We start from the raw sequence: 24,819 nt of genomic DNA on the forward strand, positions 1-24,819 counted from the left end.
TACAAATAATTCTGACAATACATATTGACATATGGTAACTCAAAACTACTCTGAAATGAGGTTTGGGATAATAAAGCTCAAAATGTAATGGAAATTTACTAGACTCAATGACTACGTGAAGTGACACAGGGCCATCACATGTGGCTGCACAGGTTGTGCACTGCACAACTTCAGGTGGTGCCTTTTTCATAGACTACAGTCTGAATGGTGCCCCCTTAGGGTTGTACAAAGCATGGACTGCACAACAGTATGCAGCATCCCTAAACTGAAGTGCACAATCATCTACTTAATTTTTCTCCTGCTAATATAGATGTACTTCTAGTTGAACTGTGTTAAAATTCTAATTTGAAGATTGGGGCTACTTTTATTTGTTTGTTCATTTCGACTAACCTTAATTATTCACTAAGGAGTACATGACAGAAAATTGGTTCAAGTTTCACTTTATTTTATATAATATTTTTCTGCTAAAGATTCAGAAGTGAAATGAGAACTGAGTAACCTTTATGGTTTACAAGTTTTACTTTTTCACATAGTAAGTGTGAAAAAAAGTTTTACTTTTTCACATGGAAGACTAAAAGCATAGGAAGTAGGTTTGGAAATTCATTTTGTAATCACTTCAATGTTATATCAAAGTTTAATTTTATTTTCGAGTAAGTTTTCATATAGAGACCCAGTTAGTTCTAAATGGAGAATAAATAGGAACTATTTTTGTCACCAGCTCTTGTTGACGGTGACTTTTAAAATTATTTTAAAATGTTTTTGCAAATTCTCATGGGAATATTTTACAACAGAGTATTCTGATCATCTTGGTGAATACAGTCATCCAAAAAAATTAAGCGGGTATACTTTTTGCATTTCTCAGACATATTAATTTATAATCTCTTATACATAAACAATTTCAATAGAGAATGTACACTTATTTTTCTGTGTTGTGTTAGGGTGAAAAGAAAAAAAAAAAGGTTTTTTTCACCCTTGGCAACCTCCCCGAAGACCAAGTAGGAAACAAAATTGTGCTTTAGGTGTTGCTATACAGGCTGGTTAATAAATGCAAATGGACCTGCCAAAACATAGTTTGAAAGTAACCCCCAAATCATCAGAGAATAAGCAAAAGTCATACAGAAAAGATTTGTCTCTGGGCTACAAATGCAAAAATTGCAAATAAAAAGGCCAACTGTATAATAGAAACAGTGAAAAAAAAAAAAAAAAAAAAAAAAAAAGCCCAAACAAACAAAAAAGAAATGGTCTTCATTATGATTTCCTTTATTCCTTTATTTTTTTAGAGGGATGGAGGTTGTGGGACTAGGGAGGGGAACAGAGTTAACATGAAGCAAGCTGAGAATTTCAGGTTTTATTTACCTGTTCTATAAAACAATCTATTCAGTTATAAAAACTTCAGTATATATTTAGCTCATTTTAGTGGGTGTAAGTTAGTATTTTTTTAAAACTCTGAATGCATACTTAACAAATCTTTGCTTTGTTTTGCTTTTTAGGTGCAGACCCAAATTATCCTGAGGTAATTTATGAAGGTAGCTATCATGTTGTCTTTATGTTGTATTTTTTCAAAATGTTTGTCTTAAATGAAATAAATCAACTAAAAGAACACTTGTAAGCTCAGTTAAATATACACTTCAAGTATTACATAGGGCAAAATAGTATTTCAAAAATCATTCATATTGATGGCCATTTTCCCTTGATATTTATAGTGCCTGTAAATAGCATTTTCTCTCTCATGCTCGGTTCTTGGAAGTAATAAATCCATTCTGCTGTAACAGACAATTTGTTTCCATAATTGGGAACTAATTACCTGTTTAAAAGCCATGGCTACCAAGAAAAGGGAGGTGTATCAGTTTCTAGTTATGACAGTAAACCCAATTCAAAATTATGTTTCTTATATAATAAGGAACTTTGGCTCACAGATACGAACCTCAAAGGTAGGGAGCGCATGTTTTAGGGTGGGTTAAACCAGCAGGTCACCCATGGCATCAGGGGCCCAAGTTTTGTTCATCTCTACCTTCTCCTGCCCATTGTGCTGGCTTCTCTTATGGTTATTAGATGAGACCATCAGAGGGGGCTATTGTTGTTCATATTGATGGGGGAAAGGGAAGAGCTTCTGAAAGGGTTCTAGAAGAAAGAGAACTTTCCAGTAACCTCCACCTAGCCCTCCTGGTATCTGATTCAAGACCCAGTAGGGTCATGATGCATTCTTGCCTCCATTATGATTAGTGGATGGATTAACCCCTGACTAACTAGAATGTCCCCTGGAGTTTAGATCAGCTTCCTTGGAGGATGTACTTGAACCCCTTGAATAAAATGGGGTTCTCTTAAGAAAGTAGAAGGGGAAAACCCAAAAGCCACTATGTTAGCTTTTAAATGAATATCTCATCTATATTTTGCTATTTCAATTGAATGCCAGGGTTGTTTTGGTAGGTGTGAAAAATCTTGAACAGATTTTCAAACCAATTTCATGACCAGGAGGCCTCTGTTTGGGGAAGTGGCAGGCTAAATTTCAAGACTTGGCTGGAAATCTAAGATTCATTAAAAGTTAGATGGATTAAAAATCTTGTATTTATGATTTATTTTATAAAGCATTCTATTCTTTAATTTTATATTTTTATATACACATTAGCAATTTATTTGTCTATAAAATGATTCTGTGTTTATATGCTTATTATATGTATGTGTATTTAACTTGAGCTAATTTTACCTGGGGAATTATATTGTCTTTACCTGCTTCATATATGTTAATCTATATTTCATTCAAGTTGTGGTTGGATGATTTTGTGCATGTGATTTGGGTATTTTTGTGTTTTTTCTCTTTATACGGTTTAAAGGAAGAGTATCTTAAATTGTATCACAGAGAAATATGTTTGAATCATGATTTTACATTTTAAAATTATGTTTTGGATTCCTTTCCAAGTAACCTCAAGACTTAATGTCATCTTTCCTTTGACCTCAGATTCCACTTTGGGTCTTTGGGACAAAATGTTATGATATTAAGCTATAGATACTTTAATGATTTAATTTTGCATGAGTGGCTAGATATGATATGAAGAGGGAAAAATAAGCAAGTAAATAATATCTCTTAGTGTTTGATTGAAATTAAGTTTTAATATATTCAAAATGGAAATTGTGAGAATGTAGTTTTGGAGTTAGTAATAAAACAGCAAACAGATAGAAAATGGATGCTTTTCCTATTACTTTTCATTCACATTCAAAGGAGCACTCTGCTAATAAAAATATAATTTAAATTGGTTACAACAAGGCTTGCATGATAATTCTACCGAGGGAAGTTTAGCTGGGTCTGACTTAATGAGGTTGTTTGTTCAGGATGCAAAATTGCAGGCGCCATATCTATTTAGAATAAAAATACAAAACATTTATATATAGCATTGTCTGCAAATAAGCTTGACAAATTTTCTATGAATTTTGTATGTAATATTACTAATGAAAACTTTGCCCAGAAAAAAAAAAATCAGTCATTAATTTTCATCCTGATCCATCTAGACTCAAATTGACTCAAAAGATGGCAACTATATTTGAGACATGGCGATATGAGGAACATATCCTCACAATTCTAAATATTGTATTGGCGTTATTCCCTGTCTGTTAATGCTGCAACTGAAATATTGGTGATTCAGAACTCTTCAAAAAAATTCATATGTGGACCCAAGTTTCCTATCAGTGCAGATTCTACATTCCATCTTGAAGGGCTGCCTCTTATCCAAATAAGATGCATCTGCCCTGGGATCAGTGCTTCTGATTTCCAGTCTGGTTCATGTTTAGGCTCTGCCACCTTCTTGCCAGTTGACCTTAGACTAGTCAATTAACTCTCCTCAGCTGACATTCTTATTTTGTAAAAGTGGTGGTTAAACTTGATCTCTGAAAACCCTTCCAGGCCTATAAATCTCTGATGCTTAGATGATTGGTTCTTTTTCGTATTTATATTAAATCACCAAAAAAAGGGATATATTCTTATGTGCAAAGAAAAACCCTAAACCGGATTTAGAATTTGACCAACAAAACAATGATGGGCTGAATACAATTTTAGCATTGTACAGTCCCAATATTACAATGGATTTAACCCAACAGCTGGGTCCTGTTCCTCCCCAAGCAGGCTGTCAGTGGTTTGGAATCTTGTGATTGGTTTGGCTTTGTTCTGTGGCCTCAAGTTTGTTGGCAGCCTAATGACAACCTCATGGTTCCTTCTCTTTTCCCTTTCTCTCACATTAGATTATGGGACTGCAGCGAATGATATTGGTGACACCACGAACAGGAGTAACGAAATCTCTTCCACCGATGTTGCCGATAAAACTGGTCGGGAACATCTCTCGGTGAGTGGGATAAAGAGTTATTTCTGAGGTTGGTTCTGAGCATTTTCAACATTTAAATGTTGGAGGAAATGGAGCTGCTTCAACACAAGTCTTTCAAAAAGACATTTATATTGTTCAGCTATTCAGGATGCACATTGGACCTTGAAGTTTGGAGGGAATTAGAAGAAAGGTTTAAGAGAAGTAGTAAAGGTAGCAATATAGTCTTTGACTTATTGCTAGTGGTTCCTGTTTTAAATACCTGTCCCTGTGGGGACAGAGTCCCAGAGAGCAGTTTCCAGGCTCTCGGCCTCATGTGGAGAGGTGCTGGCTTGGGTGGTGGATGGCCGTCAGCTGTGGCTAGTTGGCCATCATCTGTAACCAGTTAGCCAATTAGCCACTGATATAACTGCCGCGGCTGCATTGGTTGGTCAGTTGGTTGGTTGGCAGGCAGAGAAGCGGACAGCAGGTTGCAGGTCATGTGGATCCAGCCTCCAGTGAGACTATAGTGCTTCCAGTGAGACTATAGTGGTATGACTCCCCTAGGTATGGCTCCGTGGGTGTTCCTTTTTGGCCTAGCCATATCCTGCATTCTTATGTGGGGAGCGGGAGCTGAGACCCCGCAGGCCACCTTGCACGACAAATGGCGCAGCGAGCAGGGTCCCCGCACGACAGTCCCTTTAAAGGTTATTTACTAGAAGAGCAAGAAAGCAGATTTCTTGTTCAGAAACATGTATAATTATTCCTGTTTTGCACACCTTCATACCTGTTTCCTTAAATATTCTAATAAAAATTTCGTTGCCCACCAAATGTAAAACTATAATGTGGGAGAATATAAAAATATGAATGAAACTCAGGTCCTTTCTTTTCAGAGCTTACAGTTCAGTCAGAGGCCTGAGATGTGAATACTATCTAAAAGCACTACCAAAATACATCTAAAATACAGATAGAGGCCGAGTAAGGGGATATATAGAAATAGAGGGGCAGGTGGTCTGTTCCTGTTGTGAGAGCCAGAGGAGTCTTTGTGGGACAGGTGGCATTTTCCATGGTCTGTGCAGGATGCCTGGGACAGAAGGGAAAGCATTTTGGGTGTGAGCAATAGCTTGCAAACTGGAAAACAATCTTGATTGGAAGGTAAGGTATGTGAAGGGTGGCAGTTGGAGGCAAGGTTGGAGAAGTTGGTTGTGCCAGGTCATGAGGTTTTGAAACACAGTGCCAGGGGGTTAGATTTATTACGCAGTGAGGAGGCTTTGAAAGGGGCTTGTGAAAGCCTCATGGTCACTTGGCTCCAGGGTTCTGCAGCAGGGTGGGCTGTCAGCTGCTCAGGTTAAGACCCAGCAGGTATCCTCCATTTTTTCTTTTCCTCACTTGTCTTGCATGCCCAGTTGCACGTCCTGTGAGCGCTGCCTCGTTATAAACACCAAACCCATCCATATCTCTCCACCTCCACTGCCACAGCTAAAGGCTAACCCAGGAATTGGCGAACTAAGGCCCGTGGGCCAAGTCTGGCTTATAACCTGTTTATGTGAAGTCTGCAGGCTAAGAATAGTTGGGGTTTTTTGTTTGTTTGTTTGTTTTTCTTTTTTACATTTTTAAATGGTTTGAAAAAATAAATCAAAAGAATAATTTGTGACACATGAAAAATTTTATGAAATTCTAATGTCAATATCTATAAATAAGGTTTTGTCAAAATGTAGTCATGCAAACAAATGAGAAACAGAAACTCATAGACACAGACAATAGTTTAGTGGTTACCAGAGGGTAAGGGGGATCAAATATATGGTGATGGAAGGAGAACTGACACTGGGTGGTGAACACACAATGGGATTTATAGATGATGTAATACAGAATTGTACACCTGAAATCTATGTAATTTTACTAACAATTGTCACCCCAATAAATTAAAAAAAAAAAAATGATGTCAAAAAAAAAAAAAAAGAATGTAGTCATGTCCATTTACGTGTGGTCTGTGGCTACTTTTGTGCTACAATGGCAGGTAGAGTAGTTGCAGCAAAGATTGTATGGCCTGCAAAGCTGGAATTATTTGCTATCTGGCTCTTTACAGAGAGAGGTCATCATAATTGTTCTTTCGTGGATGACTGCCACAGCCTTCTCCCCTGTCCCCCTCTCCTACTCTTATCTTCTGGCCTTTCTTCACATAGCAGCCTGAGCAACTGTTTTAAAGCACAAATCAGATCACTCTTTTATTATCATTCTCAGAGTCTTCCCAATACATTGCAATAAAACTCTTACTGTAAAAGCCCAACTCTTCATGGTGGCTAAAACAGCCCCACATATCCTGGCTGTCTGTCTCTGACTTCTTGTCCCGTATCTCCTTACTGCTTACCACCTACCATTTTTTTTTTTTAAGGAGGGTGCAACTCACAGTGGCCCATGGGGTGATTGAACCGGCTACCCTGGTGCTACTAGCACTGCGCTCTAACCAACTGAGCTAACCGGCCACCCCCACCCATCCCCACCTATCTTTTTTTAATGCATACTCCATGGTTACTCTTGTTTCACACCCTTAACATCTGCTGTTCCCTCTTTAAAGCATGCTTTTCCTGAAGATCATCACATGGCTTTAGCTAGGGTGGCCAGCAGGCAGCCTGTTTTATTTTCTTAAAAATATATTTTTATTGTGGACATCTTTCAAACATGCACAACAGTAGAGGAAATAGTAAAATGAATCCCACTGTATCTTTCACAAACTTCAAATATTATTAGTATTTTGTCATGAATGTTTTTCTCTTTTTTCTTCTCCAGGTAGGCAGGTAGATAGATAGGTAGGTAGATGGGACGAGACAGATAGAAATATACATATAGCTAATATCTTTTCTACATGGATATATTACATACTCGTATATCTATGCATGTATCTATTACATATCTCTGTCTCTACATAATATCAACTAGATAGCCATTTTTATAACTTTTAACTTATGTTTTCTCATTTGTAAAATAGGATAATGATAGGACCTACATACTTCATCATAGGATTGTTGAGCATTAAGTGAATTGATGCACATAAAGTTCTTAGACGTGCGGGCAGTAAGCAGTCCATGAACATTAACTGTCATCATCATCATCATCATCATCGCATCTAGATATGTACCGTGTTTCCCCGAAAATAAGACTTGGTCTTATATTAATTTTTGCTCCAAAAGATGCATTAGGGCTTATGTCATCCTGAAAAATCATGCTAGGGCTTTGTGGGGACAGAGTCCCAGAGAGCAGTTTCCAGGCTCTCAGCCTCACGTGGAAAGGTTCTGGCTCGGTTATTAGATGGCCATCAGCTGTAATCAGATGGCCATCATCTGTGGCCGGGTGGCCATCAGTTGTTACCAGTTAGCCATTAGCCACTAATACAACTGCTGTGGTGATGCTAGGGGGTTGGTTGGTTGGTTGGCAGGGAAGCGGACGGCAGATTGCAGCTCTTGCTTCCTGTGTCTCCAACCCAGCCACCAGAGAGAATATAGTGGTAGGATTCCCTTATCTATGGCTCCGTTGTTGTTTCTTTTCAGCCTCACCATGTCCTGCATTCTTGTGCGGGCAGTGGGAGCTGAGACCCTGCATGACAAGCTTATTTTCCGGTTAGGTCTTATTTTCGGGGAAATACAGTAGGGAACTAATTAGCAAAGCCATAACTGCTTTTCCTTCCTTTTTCTAGGTATATGCTGTGGTGGTAATTGCATCTGTAGTGGGATTTTTCCTGCTGGTAATGCTGTTTCTACTGAAGTTGGCAAGACACTCCAAGTTTGGCATGAAAGGTAAGAAGGGTTGTGTTTATTTTACTTCTTATGTGGAATCGTTTTTGACTTATGACTCATGCTAATTATCACTAAAGAAGGAAGTAGCTAGATTTACGATGACTAGGTTTTAAAGCTGGAAAAACAGCAACAAGAGTATGATACCACAAACTAAGACAGAGCAAAATAATGATGATTACTCAGCACTACCCACTTTCCAAGGAGGAGAGCTGTTCCAGAAGAAACAGAACTGATTTCTTGAGTGTCCCAGGGACTAATAATGATATAGGCATATAATGCCCGAGTCTTCCTTTTGCTTCAGAAAGGCAGGTGAGGCGCAACAGGAGGCTCGTTATGCACACGTGTATCTTGTGCAGAAAGATGCCTTCTGCTGTTCGTGTGACTTTTAGCTCTCCCATGGTGTGCTTTTGGTAGTGCTACTGCTTTTTCAGCTCCTCATCTTTCGACATTTGAACAGCATTGGGAAGCAAAATAAGAACAGCCATTGGTGGTATATTGGAAATTTGTGAATGAGTGACATTTTTTTTTAAAGTGGAAAAATTCTGAGGGATTGATTAAAAATGAGGGACTATGATGTCCAAGAAGAGGTCATTCATTTCTTTCAGAGGATAGAAAATTGAAAATTAATTTTAGTGGGAAAACTTATTTACGTATTCTTGGTATATAAGAGCCAAGAATTTCAGTTGTTTAAGAGCATTTGCCTTGAAGTTTAAACTTATAGATTAACTAATATGTTATTTTTTAAATTTTATGTGGTCTCTTATAAATAGCCACTAGCTTGGGAAAGCTGTGAAGAAGGTTAGTGGTATCTTAGTTGCATTGGAGAGGAAGTCTGACGGGTTTTCTTGATCTGTGTGGTTTATTACCACTACTATTAATGTTGCTTGTTTACTTGGAAGGGGATGTTTAACAGGAAGCTGTCCAGCATGCACTGGGCTCTGGGGTGGATCGGATCTGTTTTTGACATCTGTTGGTGCCCATGACCAAAATTCCTATACTCAAAGTGAACCGGGAGGCATAGTGGTAAACTGGGGCTTAAAGCCCTCCAAGCCTCCTCTGGACTCCCCCTTGGCTTGCTGGTCCTTGACATTTCTTTTGGAGAAGGAATGATCCCTCATTCTCCAATTATAACTTAGTCTCGGGAGAGGAACTGTACTGCAGTGATTTTAATTAATCCTACGCTGGTGATTCTCAAACTGGACTTGGCATCAGAAACACCTGTAAGGCTTGTGAAAAGAGATTTCTGGGCCACCCTGAGAGTTTCGGATTTAATAGGTCTGTGGTGGGCCTGAAAATGGGCATTTCTAACAGTTTTCAAGGAATGCTGGGGCTGTTATTGCCTGAGCAGTCTAGGAGAATCACTGTTCCACGGGATAAATGTGGGCTACCGGTCTCTTTCTGAATGGGACAAGATGTGGGAGAAGCACTGCAAACCAAACTCACCCATTGCTTCTCAGACCTTTCTGGCTCTCGATGTTCAGCTGGCAACCAGGTCTGGACCATGCTTCTGCTCTCTGCATGTTGGCTACCTACCATGGCATTTTGCTTTCCTCACTTTGATCAAGTGCTTCCTTTCCTTAGAGGTAATGGAGTGAATGTTCCCAGACGTAGATTTTACTGGAGAGAAATAGGTTCTAGCCCTATCACTTTCTCACCTTGAGAGTTCAGTTTGAGATAGTTCATTTCATGGGCTCCTCAGGGAAAGGATATGTCCTGGTCCTTCTGGGAGCTCAGAAAAAGTTTGGGAACCCTAGGAGCAATATTAGGAGCCCTTCCCCAGCCCAGCTTTTTGTTAGGAAAATGACTGACAGAATGATCTGTGAAAGCATATTCTCTGTAACTCAGTAATGGAGGAGAGTTAAAGGCAGACATTTTGTTTCAGAGAAGATTGTATGTCATATAGAGATTCTGGAAGTAAGACTGAAACAGTATTTTATTTGGATAATTTGGGGTGATTACTGCTAAGACACCTACGTTTTCCACACACAGCCTAAGGTTATATCCTTAATGAATTGTAAGAAAGATTTTGCTTAACCTTGTCAGAGAGCCAGTAAATGGAAACACACTTCAGGCAGTATTTTTAAACTCCCTTATTTTTAAACATAAGTTAAATAGTTTTCAAAAATTTGTTTCGGAGACTCACATTCTTATTTAGAATAGCTTATTTTTCTATTTTTAGCTACATGTCTATCTGTGCCATGGTTTGAACAAAACGGGCCTGCTCTGAGGTTATTGTTTTACTAGTCAGATGCTGAGTTGATAATTTTTGGGCATCTAGAAGATGAAGCTCATGCCATGAGTCAAATGAAATTGCATAAAAAGTAGCATTTAAAAATTAATGTAAGTTAATGTACTTTAAACGCTATTAGGGCTGGGATTACTGCTGAAAAAAACATGTCTGAAAAAGGGAAGAATAAGTAAAAACACTACTATACTTCCTGCAATAATTAAGAAATATGTCAGTTGTGATTTCTGAGTAACAAGATATGAAATGTTCATAGCCTTGGCCAAAACCAGGGGCTTGGTTCCGTGTGAGAGGCCAATGGCTGATGTGCAAATGAGCTATTCCAAATGTAATTCTTGCTCCATAAGCACCTTTGGGGAGACTCTTCCCCCATTCGTATTTCCTGTCCTGGAAACAGATTGAGACTGAAAATGGCTGCCAGCCCACCCATAGGCATTTACAGCTGTTTGCCCATCCCCAGTGTTGCACACAGCCTCAGTATTATAAACTACAATTTAATACTGTTGATTTGAAGGGCCCAGGGTAAAACAAACTGGATACATCTTGAAATCACACTGCAGCTAAATGCAGGTCCACTCAAGATTTATGGACTGACCTGAGAACCCAAACTTTACTGGTGGCATTGCTTCCATGGGAAGGTGATCTCTAAATTCCAAACTAGGAAGTTAAACCTAGATTTTAGAATACAACCATTGAGTTGTGGTGTGTCCTTTGGAGATGAGTCTATGTGACTATAAGCTCATGGCATTGATGGTATACAGAGCTGAAATAAATATAAGGGAGCCAGGAGGATGGAGAGGGCTTGACATTCATCACGCTGGTAAGAAGAGTTGTGGCCATCAGCTTTGTGTTCCTTGCGTGTCGTGATGGAAGTCCAAAGTCCACATAAGATATTTTTTCCCTAGGTAAATATTCTTTGTCCTTCTAGAGTAAATATCTAAGTGACTCTAAGAGATCCTGCAGGAGGAAGTGGAATAGGGAGCCTTTCCCTCATTCAGTGTTGACAGCCTGCATATTTCCTCTGCAGCCTTCTATCCTTGCATGTAAACTGCCGATATGCATTCATCCCTGCTATTTGAGCTGTAGAGAATTCCAATTAGTAATTGGCCAAACAACCGCACTGCCTGAGAATGCAGAGCCAGGTTTTCTTACTCCAGATTCAAGGCCCACAGTTTAAGTTTCTCGTCTTATAAATGATCTTCTAAATGTCTTTCAACAGCAACCAAAAGTTTGGTTATTTAAAAATAGGCCTAAACATTAGCAGGGCCAAAGCTAACGAGGTTGAAGGTTAAAGCCTTTTCTATGAGCTGAAAACAATTTTGGAAAGTTTAGGAGGTTAAGTTTAGCAGATATTTGGATCAACTTTTAAGAAGGAAAAATGTGACCGAAAGCCAGAAACACAGTTGTAGGAACATCTGTAAGGACAAACTGTTTTCCATATGTCCCCCACCCTTCAACCCTCTATTTTTTTTTTATAAGAGAAATAACATTAAAAAACTGTAATAGTAACACATGAATGCATTCTTGTTTTTCACAATTTCAAGCACTTTAGAAGTCAATAGAACTAAAAATGGAAGTTTCTTTTCACCCTCCTCTCCCACTACCATTTCCACGATCAAGGATAATCTTCTTTAGCCATCTAGAATGCACATATTACATACATAATAATATATATAGCTTCACTTATGTAGATAATCAAGTATATTCATTTTTGGTTTTATAAAAAATAATACTAATTTTGTCTGCATCTTTTTAAAGGGACCGATCTTTCCATATCAGTACCTAGGTGTCTACTTTATTTTAGTATTATTTCCCACCAGTCTGGTATCAGGCTACTTGGGTCTGAAACCTGGCTGTGCCTAGTACAAGCTGTTTGAGCAAGTTTCGCATCCTCTCTTGCTGCAGTAGTTCCATGTGTAATGGGGCAATAATTTTACCCACCTCATAGGGTTGTGATACGACAAACTGAGTTTACATATGTGAAACACTTGGGAAAGTTCTTGGCATTTGTAATTACTAGACAAATATTGGCTATTATTGTTGTTGAATTATGATTTATTATCTTCCTTTAATGGACATTTACACATTTGCCACATTTTCAGAAAATTGCTTCAAATAATATCTTATATATAAAGACATATACTTCAAAATGGATTGCTAAGAGAAATGTGTGTATATTTTAAATGTTGATAGATTACCTTGCTTAAAAGCTTTATCACTTTACACTCCCACCAACAGTATACAAGGGTATCCTTTTCTTTTTATTTTCATCCGTATCAGATATTATCAATCTTTTATGTTTTTGCAAATTCAGTTAAAAATCATATTTTGATTAAGAATACGGTTAAACATCTTTATTATGTGAAGAATAAGACAAAATGTTTATTTTTACTTGTTGATTTATGGACTTATCTTATAAATTATGTATATTAATTTTTTATTGTGTGTATATATTGGTTATGTTTTCTTCTAGTCTTGACTTTTTAAAAATAGTGTCTTTTGGCAAACAAAAATATTTATCTTTTTATAGAAGCAAATCTGTCTGTCTTTTCTGTCTTAGTTTTTGTGTCAGGCGTGTTAGGAAGGCCTCCTCCACCATAACATAGTAAATACACTTTTAAATATTTGTTTTATTTGTTTGTCTTGTTCTTTTGTTGTTTTTGGTTTATATACCACATATCTAAAAAAAAAAAAAAAAAAAAAATATTTGTTTTACTAGTTTTACTCTGTGTGTTTTAAAACCTTTAATCTTTTAAAGAAAATTTAAAAACTTGGTGTGAAGTGCTCTGTCATTTTCAGAGTTGCACTGAATAAGGACATTTGAACAAATTTTAGTGTGACATTTTCAGAGAGACCAACAGTATTGTTTTAACTTTCTGGAATCAGAAAGTCACTAATAAAAACAAAAAGAAATCTGGAAGAACTTGGTGATTAACTCTTTTTAGTAAAGTAATGAGCAATGTTGGTTCTCCCTTATAATGTGGGAATGTAAACCTCATAAAGTAGTATCACAGATAATAGGCTTTCACAGGAATCTTTTTTTTTTTCCTTTCCCAAGCTTCAGATTGAGTTCAAAGTATATCTTAGTGCTCTCTCAGTAGAGAACAACATTTGTTTATAACAATCAAATCCTCAGAAATTTCAGAAAAGGTACCAGTTGAAAGAGTTATTCAGTAATTTGACAAATTGGAAACTTATTGAAAGAAAAGAATTAGCCCAACCAGTCCTTTCCTGTCATTGGGAGATATTATAAAAGGTACTTTTCCCCATATGTTTGGGGGGTGAAGTTCTACTTTCCAAACTCTCTTACTTCTTTTAGGGCCACATTTGGGTTATGTCCATATGAGGGCAGAACATGCTTATTCTTTACAGCATCTTGAAAATGGGTATATAACTTTCAAGAACTGGCAACATCACAGAAGACAGGAAATAGAAGAAGCAGCTTTTCTCCCCTGAGCCTTGCAAGAGCACGGACCTTGAACTTTTAAATTATTGGTCTTGTGGGCATCCCACAAGGCCAGTGCGATTCAGGGAAGAGCCCAAGTTTGTCTGTAATGTAGAAAGTGCTCAAAGTGTTGTTTAGGGACTTCCCACACTACTTCTTTCACTAAAAGGTAAAGGATCCCTTACGATACTGGATTTTATACTTAAAAGTCACGAAAAACTGTTACGTCTTCTTTAGTCCTCCATAAATCCTGTAGTGAACTTACTCTGAGCTCCTAAAGATCATGGTGTACTTTAACAAAAAATTTTTCCCAAATCAGAACTGCTGGTTTTCTTCTTGTCCTTCTTCATTTCTTTTTTTTTCAACCCCCTATTCTTTTCCCCCTACCATTTTGTCCTTTCGTGTCTCTGTGCTTCCTAATTTTACATTCTTTCCTTTCTCTCTTGGTTTTCTTCCTCCTCATTCCTAGCATCTGATGTTGGTGGACAACCTTTTCAGAATTTATGAAGAGCACAGATAACTTGGCTGAAATTCTAACATATGCTCTGGTTTTATCTTACTTTATTTTGGGCAAGAATACTGAATAACTATAGGAATAAATTTAGCTCTAAATCAGCCGACTTGTCACATGGTGATTCAGAAGATAGCCTGTTTGAATATCTCCCATCCTTCATGTTTGTAAATTGTTAACTCTTACGTCTTCAAACCTAGGAGGGTATAGATATATAATATTGGGAATTTATAAATCAGACAAGCTTGGGTTCAAATCATGGGTCTCCCACCTGCTAACCATAATTTTGGGCACAGTTTTAAACTCTCTAAATCTTAGATTCCTCTTTGGTTAAAAGAGGCAATAATACCCATCTCTCAGGTGATTATAAGAATTAACTTAGTGCTTAGTTTAGTGCCTGGTTCATTGAATTAATTCCATACAAGGTAGTAATTTTTCAGATTTACGTTATAGTAATACATCATTAAGGAAAAGAGTATGGGGAGCGTCCTGTTTGAATTTATAGTGAGTCTGAATTGCAGAAAATTGTCCCAAATGTATACAGTGTGTAGTAGTATTTTAAGATTTATTAGTTGAGTTTATAGAAAAAAATTATAATGATAATGTGTCTCTACTTTATGGACATGTATTATGAGTACAAAGTTGCTGAAAAATATACTAATTTTAAGCTCTTTAGCCCTTAAAGGCACGATGCACAAATTGTTGCAAATGTTTAATTTTATTGTCCTTTTAACATTTCATCTGTTGAAATTGTTTTGGACTTTAGGAGAAATCTGTTTGTTTGATTGATTGATTTGGTATGTAGGATTTACTAATTTCTTTTGGGGGGAGCATGTAATATGGGGAAGGGGCAGAGAGGGCAGGCAGGGGTGTGACGGGGAAGAGAGCCCGCCTCCTCCCAATAACCATTAGCTTAAATATGGAAAGGATCCCATTGAGCTTTCTGTTGTAATGCGCTTCCCTGTTGCATGGAGGATATTACAACTGCTAAAATGATTTCTTTTAAGAAAAATAGGCTTTAATTTTTGATGTATTTACAGCCTACTAGAGATGCAAAGAGGGTTTCCCAAGGCGTGGCCAGGCAAACGGTGGTGGAAAATCTTTGTTTTCATACAGGTATCAGCAAAACTAGGAAAACATTGACTTCTTTTGTGATCGTCTGGGAACTTTATTGGTCTCAGGACAGAGAGAATGAAAGAGAGAGAAAGAGATAGATAGATAGATAGATAGATAGATAGATAGATAGATACATACATACATACATACATACATACATACATACATACACACACATACACACACACACAGAGTGAGTGAGAATCTGCATTCTAACTCTTTAAATCTTTAGTAAGAGGTTAAAATCCTGAATTGAAGGTAGAAGAGTCATCTCAGCCCCAACTAGTGACAGTGGAAGGAAGGAAAGGAACTTGAGTTCAGGGGTGAGAGAGGTGTGGGAAGGGAGAATGTTGGGAATGAGGTGGTGTTTCTATTCATGGTCATGCTTGTGAACTTTAGTAGTCCTGGCATGACTTGAGTCGAGTCAACCACCCAACTGAGCCTTTCCCACACTTACTTCCTGGATCATCTGTAAAACAAAATTGTGTAAAGACCAGAAATAACAGTACAGGACCAAAAGGCATCCGAGCATTCCCTCCAGCTTTAATATTGACCATCCTGGTACAAAAATCATTCAAAACAATCACACACTCACTAAAAGAGTCTGCCATGCACTTCTGGTGATATCCTTTGGTGTGTAATGGTGGCTCCACTGTGGAACCACCATCTCCTTATTGTTAACATAGAAAATAAAGTGTATGGTCAAAACCAAATACATTATATATTTTCAAACTTGTGATCATCTCAAGGAAGTGTTGCCTCCCAGTTATAAACAGAAGCTATTTCTTATTTGGTTGACATTCCCAGTGACTCTGTTTACTATTAATTTACATGTAGTATGTATCTTGGCAGGAGCACCTTTGACATTTCTGCTTGAGCACAGACTCAGCCCTGCCCAGCCATCTCTTCCTGGAATGGTGAGGGTTTCAGGGAGCAGATCAAAAGCTGGGCTGTTTCCCAACTCTTTTGAGTCAGACTTTGCAGCATGGTTTTGCTATTTAGTTTGAAATAAATCCTTAGAACGTTAGGTTTATCTATATTGAAATGCCACTCTCATTCCATAGCCCAGACTAAATAATTCCTGTGTTATCTACATGTAGCGTTCCCTCTATGAGTGTGGAAAATTGCAAGGTAATTTTAGATGTCTATTTATCTGCATATCTCATAATGGTTTATTCCTTACATTATATCTTGGTTCTCCTGTGATGCTATGGCAGTGGGTAGAGGAATAGCTAAGATTTCTAGGATGGGATTGATAATGGAGCAGACACATCTCTCAGGCACAGACTGTAAGGTGAGTTTATTCTTCTATAGTTCAATAAATATCGATTTTTAGTCTTTTTGGCACTAGGTAGCAGGATTTTAATCTTGGATCATTTGGGGTCATCTCAGACAGTTATGGACAATCACAGAAAATTCATCCATCAAGTCAGAGTCACGCACTCTCTCCATTTCCTCAGGTTGCATTTCTGTTTCTGGGTGATGGTGGAGTGTGTGCATGAGGGTTATTCAGTGTCACGGCATGGGAGGGGGAGTACCTGCGGCCACTGGTGTTATGCTTTCATGGTGGTGGCTGCTATGTTGTCCATTTTCCAGCTTGTCCTTGGCCACCAGTTTGGGCAAGTCACAGGAATACTATCTTGTGTTCCTAACCAGGATCCACTATCTTCACACACCTCTCTGCAAGGGTGTCCTTAAAGCTTTGGGGACACAGGAAATGCTATGAAACTGACTCCAGCTCTCTCTGCCTAGATACACTGTAGTCTCCCTACTTCATCACTCTCATGCCTTGGGATTGCTTTGATTTCTTGGCTGCCATTTCAGGTCCTTCCAGAAAGATGTACTCAGGGTTCTCCCTCCTTTGAGTCTCCACTCATGACTAAAGATTCTGTGGTTCCCCAGCCCCAATACTTGACTAGGGGATAGGTTACAAGGCTCCTCTTCTCTGACTCTTCCCATTTCCCATAGAGACAGAACAGATATGAAAAGTTGTTTTCTCTGAATTTATTTTCTTCCAAATAATTTTTGTCATACATATGGATCTTGATTTTTCTCCATTTTTTTATTATGAAGTTTTCAACATGAAGAAAAATTGAAATAATATTACAATAAACATCTGTATATTTAACACCCAGATTCAACCTCTGTTTAACATTTTGCTGTTTGAAAACAAGTCGTCCCCATCACATCACTTCACTCCTACATTCTCCAGCATGTTTCTCCTAAAGCCAAGGACACAATATCTCCTAAAAGCACAAGTCCAATACCATTATCCCTGCACTCAAGAAAGGTAAAACAACTCCATAATAATAGATATTACCTAGTACATCTTCGAATTTCCCCAGTTATTCAAAAATGCCTCTTATAGCTACTTACATTTCAAACCAAGATCAACTCAAGATTCATGCATTGCATTTGTCATTGTGTTTCTTTGGTCCTTTTCTGAACGTGAATTCCATTTTTTTCCTTTTTTCCTCCTGACATTGACTTTTTGAAGAGACCAGCCAATTGTCCTGCAGAATGTCCTTCATTCTGGCTCTGATTTTTTCCTTGTGAGATTCTTTCATTTGTCATTTATCCCCTGCATTTCCTCTGAACCAGAACTTACTTCTAAAGGCTTGATTAAATTCAGGTGAGATGTTTAGATCATTTCTTTGTAAATGTAAGTTTTTCCCTTTGCAATGGTTGGGTAATTAGCAGGGTGATATTAACAGCTTGGCCTCTAGCAAATATCGTCTTTCCTTAAAACTTGAACCTAATGGGCTTGCTATCCAGTTCTGATCCTTTCTTGAAACAAGTATTTAATTTCTAAAGGTTGCAGAATGTTGATTTTCTAATCCAATCATTCCTTCTACACACTGTCTTCTATTAAAACACACACACATAACAACAACAACAACAACAAAAATAAAACAAAGCATCCTGGCCTTGATGAAGGATTTCAACTTTATAATCTTAGTTCTATCTGGATAACCCTTCCTTGAGGCAATGGATGTTTCGTGTCCCTCTGCCTACATTGGGGAGGGTCATGGAGTTATAGAAAACATTTATTGTCACAGTGCTTTCTATCAAAAATATTGTTTTATTTATAAATTATTATTCTGTGTTTCTCAAAATCACTGAGTGAAGATATTGTGGGAATTCTTCTATTTTTCCTTATCACATAATTAAACATTAAGTAGGTATAATAAACCTAATTGCTTTAGTGTTCTCTCCTGCATTGTTGTGATTATTGGTAGAATCAAAGACAGTGAGAACTGGCAGTGAGCTCTGGACTCATCCAGAGCCTTTATTACAGAGATTAGCACATTAGGGCCCAGAGAATTGAAGCAAGTTGCCTAAGGTTACATAGCTGGTTTGTGGCAGATCCAGGGCTGGAAAGCAGGCCTCATGACTCCAGATTTAATATTTTATGCTGTGAGATTAAGAAACAGTATAAGAATAAATAAAACTTATTTCCACACCACATACCCTGCTTTAGCACTAGTACATATTGCATTGGATGTCACTAGTAGTGTTGTCACTGGTATGTGTTGCCATTGGATGATACTGTGTTTCTCAAAGCCAAGGACATGTATCATCAGTGGTAACAAGACGGTTTTAGGAGATACTCAGGGGCTAACATCTTTAATTTTGATGGTTCTATACCTATTTTAATATTTATTAGAAAAAATATACCTGACAAATAATACCCTTGGTTTTATATTATTGTTTAGGATAAGACTTAAGTTAAAAAAAGGAAATAAAGAACAATATTAAGTAAACAATTTAAATTTTAAAAATATTATTTGAATAAAACTATCCTAAGGCACTGGAAATTTAATACTAAACAGAACAAAGTTTCTGCATCATGGAGCTTAAACTTCAGTGGAGGGGAAAGCCAAAAAACAAAAACAAAAACAAAAACATAACAGAAAGAAATATAGATGTAATCTATAGACAATGCCAAATGCTGTGAATAAAATGAATCAAGGTAAGAAAAGGATAGTGAGAGTTTTGTTATTTTTAAATAGTTAAGAAAGGCCTATCTGATAAGATGATATTTGAACCAAGGATGAAGGCAGTGAGGAAGTGAGCACGTTGATATCTGAGGGAACAGCATTCCAGGCAGATGGAGCAATACATGCAAGGGCTTGCAGTCTGGGTTAAGCTCTGCATGTTGAAAGAACAGCAAAGGCCAGTGTGGCTAGAGCAGAGTGGGGCTGGGAGTGGGGAGAGCAGTAAGAGAGATCAGAGAAGTGGCAGAAATGTAGCTCGTGTAGGAACGAACAGGCCTTATAAGGCCTTTCTTTGAAGGGTGCTTGGATAAGGCATAAACCATGAAAGTGTCTGTAAAGCACTTAAATGTAGGCAACACTAATGTATCAATGTACTGAATTAATTTCTGATAACAAAAGATGACTGGGGGAAATATCTCTGGGGGAAGAGGAGAGAGAAGTTCATGATACAAGGGTATGGAGAAAACTTCACTTTAGTTTCACGATCAGCTTCACTTCAGGAGTATGATTCCTACCTAGCTCAGCATTCAAACACACACACACTTGCTTACACTCAGCACACAGCCCAAAATGATGGTTTGTAAAGTTTTGTAGTTATCTGCATTCCCCCGTGTTCCACTCTCCTAGAATGCTATGTTTGTTAGTGATCACATGACCATGCCACCTGAGATCTGAAGGGGTAAGACCCAGGTTTTGAGTTATGTCTTGAGTTTTTCTTATAATTCTTATCATCTTCACTCTGATTCCTTGTATGCAGCCCACTTCACTCCAAAGGCTGGGTCATTAGACTATAGTTCATTTTATGGCTGATATAATTTGAGTCAAATTCTCTCATTTTGAGATCTCAGTTGCTATTGAGAGAAAATGGCCACTATTTGAAAACTCAAATGATGCATTTTCAGAGTGAGCAAAGACATTGTGGGAAATCTGTTTTGCCTCATAAGGATGATTAAACATTAAGTAGAGCCCATGTTCTCCACATGATGTTACTTTGGGCTTGCAAGACAAGGCAAGAACATAGGAAAGGCTGGAAGTTTTCAAAGTCGTGCATTTCTAGAGAGGAAGATAACACTTGATTTTCCTGCTTATTATCCTCTGGACAAACTACTAATAGCACTTTGCCATCTTGTGGTCTGAATTAGTCTTCTTTCTTGAATCACCATGGGGTGGGGGTGGGGAGGATTTAATTATTCTATGAGCAGCCATCTAGGTCTCCTTAAATGCATTTTTCTATCTCTATGCTTCACCCAGCTCTTATTCTCTCCCTATTTGGGGAAGTATTTGATTGACTACCACCTTTGGGGAATACCTTCCCTCTTCCTCCTTCTTTTCCCCAACCACTTGTCCCTGTCCTCTTGCCCTGGGTGGGGTGGAACTGAATTTTCTGCATCCTTCCCCCATAAGACCTGGGAAACGGATTCCTTCCAAGTCTTCATAGTTGTCATGTAGATGTTTGTCTTTATGAAGTGCCCAGTAATACATATTTAGTCTATTTTCTTACCCATCACCTAATATGCTTATGGGTTAACAAATTCAAAGACATTAAACCAGATATTACCGGCAAAAAAAGCATATTGGAAAAGACAGATCTGCCATGTACAGATCTGCATAATGAAAACTAACCATGGAAAACAGCAACCTGAGTTTTGGATAATCTCAATTATCAAAATGGATTCTTAGACAGTATTAATTTTGGTTTGACATCTCAGTTTTCCCTTTGTTCAGTACCTTATACTATATATCAGATTCTTATCAATTCCAAAAGTTTTCAATTATGAAACAATCCATGGGAAAGCAGAGAATTGTAATCAGACTGAATCCCCAGAATTCAAATATGCCAAGAGTGGGAGATGCCAAGTCTGAGCAGCTTCATTTGAGCAAATATTTTCCCTTGAAATGATAGTTCGTTGCAGGTAGTTTGTAACTGTGGTAATGGTTGAGAATTTTGTTTGAGGAAGGCACTGTCATTCTTAGGCTAAATCCTCTCCTCGCCAATCCCCTTCCCTTTCCCTCCACTTGTCCCTGTACCCACAGGTATTTTCCATTCATCGCCTGAACGCCTGTGGTATTTTGAGAGCCCCTGAAATACTAAGCAGCTCTTGTTGCTTAGTGGCAGCCATCAATATTTATTTATTTAAAATTGGAACTTATATCGAGGTACAAAAACTTGAGGTGCTATTTAATCATAAGTGTTATCCGTCTATTGTGCCCCTCAAAAATTCTTCATGGATTTTGTTTTAATGTATCTGGCATTTGTAGGGTATACTCTCCTGTTCCAGTTCTAGTCGTACAAATGTGCTGACATAATTGCCTTAAATTATCAATTGCTAAATTATAACCATTACTAGACATTTTTTTAAATGGGGTGTATAAAATCTTTCACAACCATAACGAGGTAACTGCATGTGTTATTTAAAAAACATTTTGACATTTCATGTTTCTGTAGCCATTTATAATAATATTTTAGTTAGTCCTCAGGTGACCTGGTGACCCAGCCTATCTGCCCAGTTGGCTGTCTTCATCAAGTCCCTACCCTGTTTCCCCGAAAATAAGACCTAGCCGGACAATCAGCTCTAATGCGTCTTTTGGAGCAAAAATTCATATAAGACCCGGTATTATATTATATTATATCACATTACATTATATTACATTATATTATATTATATTATATGACTTATCTTGTAGTAAAATAAGGCTGGGTCTTATATTAATTTTTGCTCCAAATGACGCATTAGAGCTGATTGGCCAGCTAGGTGTTATTTTCGGGGAAACATGGTATTACCTGTAGTCTTCAAGTCAGCCTTCTCCTTCTGCAGATAAAGACGTAGAGGTATAAGAAATTATATATATATATATATATATATATATATATATATATATATATATATATATATATATATCTCAAGAATTTGTTTGAATAAAGAAGAGTCTTGAATCTCTATATGATAGATGTGTATTAACTAGATGCATAGATTGCACAACTCAATTTAAATAGCATCCCAGAATCTCTGAGTAGTGTGAATGATTAAATGAATATGCCCAGGAGTTGTTGATGCCAGTTTGTCTCTTGGTATTTGAGGAGTTAGCCACTGCCCTTTCCCAGCCACTTCCAACTGAGCAGAGTCTGTGATTGGCATGACTTTCTTCAGCAGAAAACCACAACTGTAATGGGTTGAAGTGCTCATTTTTTGATTCCCGAGGGCAAACCTTCAAAATTGAATTTTATACTCGTAGGAAATATTTACTTCAAACTTAGTTTTCATAAATTACCAAATAAAAATGAATGTACTTATAGTTAAATGTACATCCCCAGCTCCAGTGACTGAAGGCAGAGTCAACACAGATAGGTTTTTGTGAAATTCTCTTGATTAATTTTTCAGATGTTGTGTCTGTGCTCTGCCTAGCTTCCCTCAAACTCCCTTGATGGTCCTGTGCACTTAACCTGGTTTCTGTGTACATTAGCTCCTAAGGGCTAGCACCTGGAACCTTCTTCACATGGCTAGCCTTGAGCTAGTGGAACTCTCACCCCACACCAACACGCAGACATACACACACATGGAAGTGTCTAGGAGTTAAGTACCCTCCACCCCTTCCCTCAACCCCTCTTTTGCCGATGACTGGTTTAGAAGCAGGAAAGCTCAACCCCTTGGCCTTCAGGCTGGGCCAACACTGGGGGATAATTGACCAATTTTCTGTAGAATTTGTGGTGTAATTCATACTCTAGAGCCCCCTGCAGGATCAGGCCAAGGCTGAGACTTCACCGGAAATTGCAGCTTTGCTTGGCTGTATTTCCCCTTCCTGCTTCCCTCTCTCCTGGAGCCCTTCTTTAATAAGTCACTTGCCATGAACACTGCTCTCTGGGTCTGCTTCTGAGCAACTGACCTAAGACAACACTGTTTTCTGTAGGAGCTCTAAGAAATTAAATGTTACTTGTTGCTTTTTATCAGTATATTTGAAACTGTTTTTTATCTCTTGTTTACTAATTTGGGTTATGTATGTGCAAGTGGACGATCTAAAAGTTAATTTAAAAATTAAGTGAGGTATAGATTATAGTTACCATTTATTGAGGGGGCACTGTATACTGCATCCTTGACACATTTTCTTTGATTTTCATACTAATCTTGCATTTTAAGAATGAGTTAATTGAAAGTCCAGAGACATTTATTAATGTGTCCAAGCCACAGAGCTAGTAATTGGCAGAACCACAATTTATATCCAGAGCTCTCTGGTTTTAATGCTTTTGCTTTCCCAACTGCTGCCCTGCTGACTCTCTTTCTTGGTATATTAAAACGTGTATTTCTAGATGCTATCAAAGAGGCATTCCAACATCAAAGTTCATAGCTTATGAAAACTGATAAAGAGACATGACTGTCTATTAAGAGATAGCAAAGTACATTACCAAATACCTAGAATGGGAGTGATTGAAAATAATTCCTAATCTTGAGTCAAGTCATATCAATCGGTTGTGGAAAGCGAGATCTTCATTCAGTATATGACAGAATCTGGGTGGTTTATAGAAAAACAAAATCATGGAGAAGGTGAAAACAAGAAAGGACGTTAGGAATGCACTTTGGGAGGATGGAAGTTTCTTGGCTCTCCCTCTGCGGTGGTCATACTCAGTTTTGTGACTGTATTGTACCAGGATGCTCTTTAGAAAATGACTTTCTCAGGCCCCTAATTGGACCACAGCATCCTGAAAGCCCTAACTCATCCCACAACAGTTAGCAGTCTGTTCCATGGAGAGATCCTTAAAGGAAAATAAAAATAAAAATATGAAGGGATAATGGCAGTGATGGCATGGCCATCTAAATGGACTTCCATCTAGCATCGGCCTTGGTCGAATTATTCATTGCCAACACAAGCCTTACACAAGTGAAAATTTCAGCAAGAATACACAAAAACCATGCCAGTTTCTGTAAGGTGGTGTCAGCATTTGTTACAGACAACAGCTGTTCCTTCTTTCTGGAGTGCTCTGAATCTATCCCTTAGCCTGGTTGTTTCTTACCTATCTTTTAAAGATGAAGCTCAGGCATCACTTCCTCCAGGAAGCCTTCTCTGATAACCTCAGGATGGACAAAGTCCTTTTTTGTAGACTAGTATTACCATGAATAATCATCCAGAAAAATGCTTTGCTGTCATATTGAAAGAAGATGTTTACCTATTAATCCTCCCATTAACCTAAAAGCTCCTCAAGGTCCACAGGGTTGCTCTATTATCTCTATGTTCCCAGGACTGGTATAGTGCAAGGCAGAGTTACCCCTCAGTAAATGTCTTTCTTTTTTTTTTTTTTCAATTGAACTGAAGTACAGAAGAAGGATCCATGTCTTTTTGGTATACATGATTTATTCTTATAAGTTGTTTCCAAGCCATTCAAGTGACTTGGGCACAAGAAACACTGAAGAACTAGAAGGCAGAGGAAACATTAGG

The 24,819-nt window shown here is 37.9% G+C and overlaps 1 protein-coding gene across 14 annotated transcripts in view; it reads left to right on the forward strand.

The window, feature by feature from the left end:
• The window catches only part of NTRK2 (neurotrophic receptor tyrosine kinase 2), a 317,064-nt gene that overhangs the window by 65,004 nt on the left and 227,241 nt on the right, over window positions 1-24,819 (forward strand). For all 14 annotated transcript variants that reach the window (XM_019750108.2, XM_019750104.2, XM_019750100.2 and 11 more), the window contains 3 exons: window positions 1,491-1,526; window positions 4,231-4,331; window positions 7,978-8,077. In XM_019750108.2, the coding sequence (XP_019605667.2) occupies window positions 1,491-1,526; window positions 4,231-4,331; window positions 7,978-8,077 (237 nt within the window). The remainder of the gene's footprint in view (window positions 1-1,490; window positions 1,527-4,230; window positions 4,332-7,977; window positions 8,078-24,819) is intronic.

The sequence above is a fragment of the Rhinolophus sinicus genome, linkage group LG04, assembly GCF_036562045.2.
Source record: "Rhinolophus sinicus isolate RSC01 linkage group LG04, ASM3656204v1, whole genome shotgun sequence".
Classification (NCBI taxonomy): Eukaryota; Metazoa; Chordata; class Mammalia; order Chiroptera; family Rhinolophidae; genus Rhinolophus; species Rhinolophus sinicus.